Below are 12,114 nucleotides of genomic sequence, written 5' to 3' on the forward strand. Positions count from 1 at the left end.
TGCGCAAGCATGGCCAGCACGCAATAGTGCAAAATCTATACAACGAAAAGCAATCCAAAATGTACAGACTTAAATTAGATCAGAATTTACGTTCATAATAAATACATTTTTTTAAATAAAATAAGGTCAGAAGTAACAAAAATAAGGTCAGAAGTAACAAAAAGCGCAGAACAAATGTGCAAAATGCCTCAAGTGCACGAAAACAAAACACAAGCCAAATAGATAAATCAGATAACCCAGAGTGATTTATAAATAAAATAAAATAAAATAAAATAAAATAAAATAAAATAAAATAAAATAAAATAAAATAAAATAAAATAAAATAAAATAAAATAAAATAAAATAAAATAAAATAAATAAAATAAAATAAAATAAAATAAAATAAAATAAAATATTAAAAGAATGAAAGTATAGCCAGAATTGCCAGCTTTTTCTTTTAAATGTAGAAACAAAGAGGCAATAGTTTATTAACATAGGAACCTCTTATGGACGTGTAGCCCGGTCACAGGGTTTGCTGGATTATTTATTGAAAGCTGATACTTCACATATTATTTGCAGAATTATAATAGTATGCTGTATATTAATATATTGGGAGAAAGCTGTAATATGTGAAATCAGATTTGTGCACAGTGCACCCATATACGGCCAAAATTAAAGGATCTTCATTTCATAACACATCTGCGACGATTCGACTGTGAGATTGGTAGTCGAATCAAGCTTCTCCCATCGATGCATCGAATCTTCGACTATTCGGGGTCACCCCTATTTAAATTAATTAAAAAGGTAAGTAGGGAAGGGGAAAGGGGATCTCAAATCAAGCTATCGGGGCCAGAGAGCATAAGTTCTGAGTCGCTTCTGACTCCATCACAGGGACTTACAGGTAGGCCTTCCTACCTCTTCTTTGATTCCCACACGTGACCTCAAACAGAATATTCACAGCTTTGTCTTTGTTGATTTTTTTCAGGAGAACTGCCAGTGGAGCCTTCCACACTCCATTTTCCTGGACGTGAAGAAATTAAGATCATGAGTTACACTGATAGATTGATGAAGTGAGTACCTTGGGCTGGCGGCCACGACGTATAGGGGAGGACCCTTGACTCGAGGCTTGAGCGTCTGGCTGGTATGCAGGTGTATTCCTGGGCTCAATACTGGAGGTGCCTAGAGGGAACACAGGTAAGTTTATGAAGACCAACTGGGCCAAGTATGATGGCGTGCCGGTAAGTATACAGGTAGGTGCCTGAATTCTTGACTTTCGTCATACGGTGAGTATGCAAAGCGAATACACTGGATCTTGACTGTGGACGTACAGGTGAGTATGCAGGGAGGTACACTAGCTCTTAGCTTTAGGTGTACAGGTAAGCACACAGGGCGGTACACTGGACCTTGACTTTGGGCATACAGGTGCGTATACAGGCGGCACACTAGCTCTTAGCTCTGGGCGCACAGGTAAGTTTACAGGGCGGTACACTGGGTTTTGACTTTGGGCATACAGGTGAGTATACAGAGAGGCAAACTGGGTCTTGACCTTGGGCATACAGGTGAATATATGGGAACAATACTCTGGCTCTTAGCTTTGGACATACAGGAGGTTACACAAAACGTATGGCTGGAAATGGGTACAACTCACAGACCCTCAGAAAGATGGACGGCAGGCTTTAGCCCTTCAAAGCTTGGGGGACTGGAGAAGACGTATTTGCCACGATACTTGTAGCCTTCCTTGCCAGAACAGACTTCTCAGAAAAGGCACTTGACACAGTAACTTCCAACCTTAGGGAATACTCCCACGACGACACAGAGCCTTAGGCTCGGACCTGCAGAACTGGTAGCAAACAGAAACATAGAATTCCTTCACAGATATATTTGGGGAGAGATACACCACCTCTTGGCTTTGAACAAGGGCAGATGGAGGTACGGGTCGAAGCTGCTGCTCGTTGGGCCTAACGCGGCCTCAGCTGGTATCACCACAATGGGTAAGTTCAGGTAGGTTCTCACGCCAAGTATGTACCACGGGAATGTGTCAAACGCTTCCCTCTCCTCTCTTCCAACTGGCAGGACAAGAGATCTAGATGGGGCGGGCTTCTGAAATCACTCCACAGACAGGTAATCATACACAGAAACAACACAGCTAGTTTTCCATGCAGCAGCCAATACTTCCCTCCTTTGATGTTCCCCCAAATATTCACACAGTTCCTTATTGTTGCCGTTGCCTCGCCACTACCAGGTGGGGAAAAGGAATCAGGAGTCACAAGCGGGCGTGTATAGAAAAAGTGCTTGTCCACCAACACCAGTACACGTTCTCTAGTACAGGGTTTCCTTCCCGGCCTAGGGAGTGATTGCTGACAACATGGACACAGCACGACACTGCAATTTTCAGGTGTACAAACGTCAAAGAAAAAGACTCACCCACTGCACTCCACACTCTCACAGTGAATTAGGGTCAGCACACCACGTTGTACCGGGGATTCATTCTGAATAATTGAAGTAACTGATGCAGCGGATGGCCAGATGAAAGCGTCACAGCCACAACAATGCAACATACTCCCTCCTCTCTTTAGCTGGTTCCGGCTCGCACACCAATCCTTTCCACGGTGGGGCCGCTTACACACTGATCACAACTCACAAGAAGCACACTGATATTCAACCAGAGGTGTAAAGAGTAGCTGAAAGCCATACTTGAGTAAAAGTACAAATTCCTTACTGTAAAAATTACTCCACTACAAGTTACAAGTCACCAATTTAAATATGACTTGAGTAAAAGTATTAAAGTAACCCAATTTAAAAGTACTCAAGTATTTTTACTCGTACTGAATGTTGGCTCAAAGATGCACTAGTCCTCAACAAAAAGAGACATTGTAGGTCTGGGCAGTGAAAACTAAGAAAGTTTATTTATGAGGTTTTATTTCCTTATATAGAAAAGAAATCAAACACCTCAAAATTTTGACCTGGCAGAACAAACACAGATTAAACATAGTCATAGTCTTTTGACTAAAATTTAATTTAGTTTTAGTCATATTTTTGTCATCTGAATTGATTTAGTTTTAGTCTAATTTTATTCAACTAAATGCCATGAGATGTTTTTAGTCTAGAAATCTACATTAAATTTAATTTAAACCCATTTAATTTTAGTCTAGTGTCATTGTGTACTTGAATGTGCCATGCTGAAAAATATATAGTTAATGCACTCTGAACTAACATGAACAAACAATTAAAGCTTAAATTTGTATTAACTAACATTAACAAAGATGAATAAATAATGTAACAAATGTATTTCTCATGGTTTGTTCAAGTTGGTTAATACATTAACTACTGTTAACTAATGAACCTTATTGTAAAGTGTTACCAAATATTCTTATATATATATTCTTATATATCCATTATTTAAAAAATTCAAGTAAACTAAAGTTACATTAACAGAAATATGATAATGCATATTAAAAACGTGAAGTTGTTCATTTGAAAGATTAATTGTAAACACATGTAGTACCACCACTATCTCACATTACACTACATTTCTTCCGTCATGCATCCCTCTTTACAGTAAATACATTACAGCATACTTGATTAAATGTGAGGACAGTGAAATTGTACACTAATTATCAATCTTATAATGTTCTTAAGTTACTCGGGCAATCATTACAGGACCTCGCTGGTTTATTTTGGCTTTTATAGTAAGTTATATCAAGTTATGTACCAGCTCAGGTTAGCTGATAAAGTAGCATCAGACTATATAAACATTTGTGCTTGCCTTTGAGTTGCGGGATGACCCTCCTGCAATCGCACATCACTTTTGTTTTGATTGTAGCATCACATGTTTAACAAAGGGTCCCTTGACTGAAGCAAATGTGATATGCATCCATGTGTTTGCTCTTTATCTCTTCTCTCAGACCAGACGCGAACTTTTCTCTACAGTTTATGACATACGCAGCACGCAGATGTCCCGCTACGGTGGCTCAACGCAAGCCATTCAGCGTTTAACATCAAAGTACCGCGAGACAAAACTTCTCCATATGCATTTGATTCGCTCTCGCAGTACTTTGATTTCATACGATTGCTCTGCGCAGCGCCAAATGAAGTCCCTCAGTTGTGTGTGCGCGTGTAACCTCGCGACCACAGATTCTATCCATCATGACCCTCTGACACTTTCGTCTCGTTTTTATTTGACGAATAAACAATGTAGCGAGTAACGTTAAGTGTCATTTCAAATGTAGTGGAGTAAAGAGTACAAATACCCAATCAAAAATGTAATTGAGTAGAGAGTAAAAGTTGCCTATATTTTTGATACTCAGTACAAGTACAAAGTAGCCCAAAAAATACTTAAGTACAGTAACGAAGTACATTTACTCAAGTACTTTACACCTCTGTATTCAACACTTGCGAGGTAAACACTGACACGACGACAATTCAGCGTTCTCACAGTTCCGTTGATACTAGATCTTCTCCTCTTCCTTCCAGATCTCTGATGTAGACACAGCCGACAGTTCAACACTCCTTGTTCCTTTCTCCTTTCACTGTATTTCCGGTGACTCTTCAATGTTTACGATCTTTTCCAAGTAAAACATGTCAACATAACACATCAATGAAGATAGTTTTGATACTCAGCTCTGTGTATGTTCACGCCCAGTCCTCAGTTTCACTTCGCCCAGTCCACAATATCCACAATACATACGTCTCTCCAATCACCTCAACCGCTCCATCACACCCACAGCATCCTCTGAAATAAACTCTTCTTTCCTGTTCTTCCGATGCCTCATTTATTTGCCTCCTCTTCCTTGAATCGCCCAATCACCGATCGCCACACTCATCTGCACACCTGTCGCCAATAAAACCCAAATTTGGGTTGCCCGGAGTTACCGGAAGTGACTGGTGTTTCATAGACAATCGTCCAGGTGGAACTAATTTCCACCCCTTTAGGTTCCGCCATTTAAAAGTCACTACGTGACATCCGCATTTGGATGCCATGTTAAGCAGAATTTGCTTGTAAATTGTGATACAGAAAATGTTCTGTATCTGTTCTGTATGTTCTGTAAAATACAGTATGTATGAATTACAATACATGACACTGTAAATTGTATTTGCATTTCAAGCTTTTTCATTGATGCAATTCACAGTTATTCTGGATTAAAACAGTTAATGCTTTATCATTTCATTTCAGAGGTCATTGTAAAGAACCCAGTACACCCATCTCAAATCGTAAAAGATTAAATGTTTTAGCATTAACATGGGTGCTTTACCATCTTTAAAACCATCTGTAATAGACCTTTTGCGAGTCGACGTCACAGTTACGTCACCCGCGCATGTGGTGGCAGTGGAAATGAATGAGACACGAGTGAAATTAACAATATAACTCACTAGAAAATGTCTTGTTGTGCTGATAAGCAGTGCTTTAAGTGGGCAAGAACGCCCCGGTACTCAGTACCGCCACTTCTAAAAATAGCTCTTGAGCGTACCACCACTTCTCCGTGCGCCCAGAACGTGCTTTTAGCGTACCGGAACGCTCATTTGCACATCTGTTTAAAAATCAGAGGTTTAATTTAATCCTTTGGCTGCGCTGCTGCTTTTCAGAGCGCCCTTAATGTACGCTTCCTAATTCGTCCCACCGAGAGCAGAGACTACATTACCCCATGACTCTGAGTAGTAAAAGAACACCTTCGGAATCAGAGGACTCGCTGACATCCCACCAAGCCAGAATGATAGCTGCAGGTCAGACGCAAGCCTTGTAGGTAGGCTACGTGATAATCTCCGCTGTCGCGGCTGTCAGTTTGGTTCCCCTCGACGCAACTTCGGATTTCCTCAGCCGATGTGCAGAAAACATTCTTGAAATTATAATATACATTTAGTTTAATTGCTAACCTACAAGTAAACGAAATTTCAATGAATTTGAACGACGTGCACAGTAGTTTTACCATCCGCAAAATGTAAAACAATGGGACAAAATAAATTACTTTAGAGTTTCAAATGGCCGGTATTTTGTTATTATTGACCCCATAGACATGGTTTTGGTGTCATTTTAAAGTTTTTTTTCAAGCTCTTTCTATCTGAACAACTAGTTTTAGCATTTAACCATGCTGAAAATTTTACTTGCATATCTACCTTTTGCACATTTTATTTATGTTCAAAAGCTCTTTCTACAGTAGCTCTTTATAATGGTATTTTTTCAAAATCCTTTTGCACATTTTATTTATGTTCAGTAGCTATTTCTAGCTCAAGCAAATACACAAATTTAAAAAAGGATTTATAATTTTTTACATGGTCGTCTGTTGACTGCTGAATATAAAACCCCTTCAATATAGGAGTCGAGTCAGCAAAAAACAAAAAAAATTAGAGTACCGGCACCTCTTTTGGGCCACTTAAAGCACTGCTGATGAGTGTCAGAATAGGAATGCCAAAATAGATGACCTTTATTTTTATAGTATACCGTCGTCGAAGACACCATTTGAAGATAAACGTATGTGTTTATGGTTGCAATAAAAGCCCTCAACCGAACAGACTGGAGTGATGAAATCATCTAAAAAACTTTTAATAATTTGAATAGAAAATAATTAGAGAAGATATCCGGTGTTCTGTCCAAGTCTGATCCCTCTTTGTGTTTCTTATAGTGTTTTCATCACGTTATGTTTATAAATTATTCAGAAAGATTTGAATTGGTTCATAATATCAATAATATTACCATTTATTAAAGTTTTCGTATTTTTTGTTTTGTTTTCTATTAGTTCTTTTTACCTTCTATTTTAGCCTATGTCTTCTTCCTGTTTGTTCTAAATTATGATGTTTACTAATGAATATATAAACATAGCAAACACACACACACGATGTAAAGTGTTAATAATATATAAACAGGCCTATACAAATTAATTTGTTTGTAAACATAATAGTTTTAGAACAAACACGTAGGCTAAAAATATAAGGAAGAAATTGAAAACAGGAAATTGTGAAATATTTAATAAATGATATTATACAGAATACATGATAGTATTGCTCTTATAAGTACTTCAGCGATTAATACTGTAAAAATAATTGATTTACCAATAAAGAACAATACATATACATTACATACATGCACACAATTAGTAGCCAAGCCATTTAAACTTTTAATTTATTTAAAAAATAAACGTAACTTGGTGAAAACGTTATAAGAAACATTACACTTAAGAGAAATATAGAGGAAACAGACTTCTACAAAACACCGGATCCATAAAAATCACAGTTTAATGCTAAAACACTTCACACAGCTATCGAGAAGCATTCACTTTCTGCCACCAGTTGGGCTCCGCCCACAAAAAACATCATCTCTGTTTGCAAACACACAAAAGGTCTATACTTCAAGAATTTAAATAAACATATCATCTCCTTAATTCATTTAGTAGAGAAATTTTGTCTTTTTTGGCAGCTGCTGCTATGGGTAATGAATAATACTGAATAAACTTGTCAAATGAATACTGGAGCATACACAGCAACCAGCATAAAACACAACACATTCAAATATATATAGATATTGGATTGTTGTATCATTATTGTTAAAAAAATACATTAGCAAACTCATATCTACCCACTAGATGGCTGGAAATGACAGAATGTGATTTGTCTGCACTGCAGTTGAAGATTTGCAGATTAAAAACTCTTATTTGCCCTCACAATTTACAGTTACACGTGAATGTTTTTTTTTTGTGCATATTTTTATGAAATATGTCATGTTTGATTACTTATATAAAAAAATAAACGAGGGTGCTGAATGTTCAGGCCAAGATGCTAAAATCTGGCTTAACAAGGTTAACAGGTATTTGGGCGATTCCTTATCAGAAATATTTTGAATCTACTTAAAACTAACATATTCCTCTAATGAAGTAAATGTGATGTTATGACCAATGTATGGTAATGGAGCAATTTCACCTAACTATATACAGACTTTCACCTAAGTATATATAAAAATAAAGGATGTTGTTAGCATATCGGTCACTTTTCCATTAAGGAAGGAACTTTAAATGAATTTCCTATACTGTGAACTTATCATTATGCGCTAAATGAAAACATTTTAAAAGACAAAAGTGTGCTATGAATATAAACTGGTTTCCTTTGGATTTATAGAAGAAAAGCTTTATTGTCATTGCATGCACAACAAAATGAAATGTGTGTCAGCATCCATCTGTGCATTATAAAATTTGAGTAAATGTTCACATATTTACAGGAAGATGAGCCATATAAAAATACTATATACAAGTGCTGAATATAAACAGTTTAATGTATAACAGAATAATATATAAGTAAACCATGCAAATGTGCAAGTAGACTTATAAATATAAATAGTGTAACGTTAAGCAGTATAGGCCTAATGTATACAGTTGCCAAATGTGAAAGTAAACAGAATATAAAAAGTAAAATGTTGTATGTATTAAAACAACACAAAGTGTATTGTTCCAAAAATAACACAGAGATGTGTCAAGTAAAGCACAAAACATTAAATGTTGTTTTAACACATTCGTTTCAAGAGTGTACATTACTCAATAATGATAATAATGATTTAAGAGTTCAATAATGTTGCAGCTTTTGAGAAGAACAGTCCACTTTCTATTCAGGTGCAACTTTTGGGAAAAATCTGAATATTTTGTTTCTGATCTCTTTAGTTCTAAAACAATATATGAAAGGATTTACCAAAGAAGAGCCAAGCATGGCCCCTACCATTAGTCCATTGCGTTCGTCTGTTGTTAAAACCACACCAAGTCGTGTCAAAATTACCCGTACAAACATTGGTACATAAAAGCAAGTGATTACTATCAAATGACTTAAGCATGTATTAAACATTTTCTTTTTATTGCTCTTCAAGGTCATTTTCATTACAGCTACTATTATCCTTATATAAGACAAGCAGATAAAAGAAAACATGCCCAACAGCAGCATGAATAGAAGGCTGGATATCATGTTAAAATATGGATTTGGATCCACGCAAGTGGCCCTGATGACAGATGCATACTCGCAGAAAATGTATGTGATGTTTGAGGAACAGAAGGGCAGAGGAAGAACAGTAGCCACGGCAAGTACCAGAATAGATCCAGCCACCAGCCACAGCAAGACGCTGATCAAAACAGTCCGAGTGCAATTTAAAATTGCATGATAACGTAAAGGATTGCTTATGGCAATTAAACGATCCAGCGCCATGATACCAATTGCAAAAATCTCCATAAAACCACCTAAATGGAAAGCACACATCTGAAGTATACAGGGGATAAAGGAAATAGTTTTATAACCAGTTAGAAGAATACCTATCATACTTGGACAGGCACTACTGCTGTATAGCATATCCACTAAAGCTAGGTTGCATATAAAGATATACATAGGCTGGTGCAAACGTTTATCCATGGCAATGAAACATATGTTGGCAGTGTTAGCAAACATTGTAAGAATATATATCATAAGCAAAACAACTCCAGTGACTAGTTTGCCCTGAACAGTGTCAAATCCCAAAATCACAAATTCGGTGATGATTGGTGTTGAAACATTTTGAGATGGCATGGCTCCCTGGATCAAATCTGTATAATAATACAAAAGCAATTATAACAAACTAAACAACCAACAAAAGCCCAAATAAATAATTTCCATTTCCTTGTATGAGATTCAATAACGTCCTGAAAGTCTTTTGTTTCGGAAAGCAAAAGGCTTCTTGTTCATTGGCTTTCCTGTGACGCGCTTCAAAAACCCATCTCATGTGGTATTATCCCTTTTGCGTGGGTCATAAATCAGCACCTCTCTTATAATATTATTTTAGCACCATAGTAACAAGAACAATATTTGATTGTCAGTTGTTTGCTATAATAGTAACATGATGTGTTTATTAAACCACTATGTGGTCTGTCCACAGAGAATACTGAAGAGGTTAATGCTTTATTGTTTAAGCCAAATATGCTTCACCATATTATGAGATACAGAGAGGGAAACAGGTAAATGAAGACTTTGGGGAAATGAGGCAAGTGTTTTGTATGTGAATTAATGGCACCATACCTTTTGACTGACACTACTCAGTCTAATTCCCTGCTATTCACTAAACATCAGTCTGTCGGGTCAAAGCAAATGTCCTATGATTCAGTATTGCTTACAAAAGAAAGATATTTTTTACTTTTCCCCCTATTTTAATATTTTACACAATAAATTGAGCACAACCATACATTCTATTCTATTCATTCTATTTTTTGTATTTTATTAGTATAACATATTCATTAAACTGGGCAGAGGTCTTTATTAAAAGTGCACTGTATAACTTTTAGAGGATCTCTTGACAGGAATGCAATGTAATGTAATTTACATAACTATATTTTTTAGTAGTATATAAAGACCTTACATAATAAACTGTTATGTTTTTATTATCTTAGAATGAGCCCTTTTTATCTACTTACACTGCGGATCCCCTTACATTAAAGTCGCCATTTTGCGCCGCCATGCTTCTACAGTAGCCCTAAATGGACAAACTCCTCTACAGAGTGCGTTTTGTAACTACGTTGTCTCAGACGACGTATTTGTCCTGTGGCAGCTACCGTTGCTTCTCAATACTTTAAAAAGTAGGGGTTAACTGTGGACTAAGTGGTTGGTTGCTAAAATCTATACACAGCACCTTTAACTTAACTCTTTCGCTGCCAGCGTTTTTTTAAAAAGTTGCCAGCCAGCGTCAGCGTTTTTCATGATTTTCACAAAAGTTTAATGCCTTCCAGAAAATGTTCTTCTTCAAATATATAAACATACAATATACCAAATGAAAGAAAAGACCCTCTGCAAACAAAAAAAAAAAAACTTTTCATCCTACCTTTTGTAATCAGCTTTTGAATATGAGTAAGATTTTTGTGACGGACTTTTCATAGAGATCCCATTCAGAGCGATCTTTTAAAACAGACATGCAGCAGCTTGCCATAGGGCAATACTTCCAGTTTAAAAAGTTGCGGAAGGGATAATAGCAGTATTGCGGAAAGACTCGTCATTGGCGAGGAAGCGTTTTCTCTTGATTGGCGAAAGAGTTAAAGTCTGTTATAAAGTCATTTCAGAGACTTGTTTCTAAACAGATTATAAATATTAAAACTTTATTGCTAAAATATGTTGCAAAGACTGTGAACTTTGTAAAACGTCTTGGTTACGTATGTAACCCTCGTTCGCTAAAGGAAGGGAATGGAAACATCACGTTGTGGCTGACGAATTGGAAACTCGTTAGAGAGACCAATGAACTTCGAGAAACTACTAAAACACCAAAGAACTTGGCATGCAGGTGTCACGGCCGGGGCGGACCCAAGGTAGCTAACAGGCCACGCCCCTCTCTACTTTCCACCTCGAGGAGGTTCCCAAGACCACCCCAATGACCAGACAGATGAGTATACTACAGTTAAAGGTATCTTTATTAAATATTTAAAAGGTAAGGGAAAAAGGGGAGGGGCAGCTTAAAAACAATCTTTTTTTCGCCTCCAGGGCGAGTTGGACCAGGGGACGGGGGCCAGGAGTCTCCTTCTGTGGTGTTTTTGAACTCGTGGCGCCCTCCGCTTCCTCCTGGAGGCAAAATAAGGAAAACACAATTAACGTTGGTCCAGCACCGAGTCACAACTTATCTGACCGTTGTTTCTGTCTCTCTCGCCCTCAGGTCACTCCGTCTTGACCTCACTGGACGCAGGGGATCCACCACCAGGCACGGCTGCAGACACATGTAAGTTACACTCTGTACAGGTAGGTTACTCACACTACTGGACCTTTAATATACTCCAAAGCATCCGTGGAGACAGAGGTAAAGGGTTTCTCACTACTGACACTGCTTGGTCCTCTTCGAGGCGTTGCTGTAAACACAGGTAAGTGATATACTGCACAGGTAGGTTACTCACACTACTGGACCTTTAATATACTCCAAAGCATCCGTGGAGACAGAGGTAAAGGGTTTCTCACTACTGGCACTGCTTGGTCCTCTTCGAGGCATTGCTGTAAACACAGGTAAGTGATATACTGCACAGGTAGGTCACTCACACTACTGGACCTTTAATATACTCCAAAGCATCCGTGGAGACAGAGGTAAAGGGTTTCTCACTACCGACACTGCTTGGTCCTCTTCGAGTCGTTGCTGTAAACACAGGTAAGAGATATACTGCACAGGTAGGTTAC

General features: G+C 37.7%; 1 protein-coding gene across 1 annotated transcript; it reads right to left on the reverse strand.

The window, feature by feature from the left end:
- Positions 1-8,562: 8,562 nt before the first annotated feature.
- On the reverse strand, positions 8,563-9,504 carry LOC129438851 (olfactory receptor 2A7-like). Its single transcript, XM_055197756.2, has one exon. It carries the CDS (start codon positions 9,502-9,504, stop codon positions 8,563-8,565), a length of 942 nt encoding a protein of 313 aa, XP_055053731.2.
- Positions 9,505-12,114: the final 2,610 nt, after the last annotated feature.

The sequence above is a fragment of the Misgurnus anguillicaudatus genome, chromosome 24 (genome assembly GCF_027580225.2).
Source record: "Misgurnus anguillicaudatus chromosome 24, ASM2758022v2, whole genome shotgun sequence".
NCBI lineage: Eukaryota > Metazoa > Chordata > Actinopteri > Cypriniformes > Cobitidae > Misgurnus > Misgurnus anguillicaudatus.

Coding starts and splice junctions, on each gene's coding strand:
- LOC129438851 (XM_055197756.2), bottom strand. CDS start 9,504: ATGCCATCTCAAAATGTTTCAACACCAATCATCACCGAATTTGTGATT.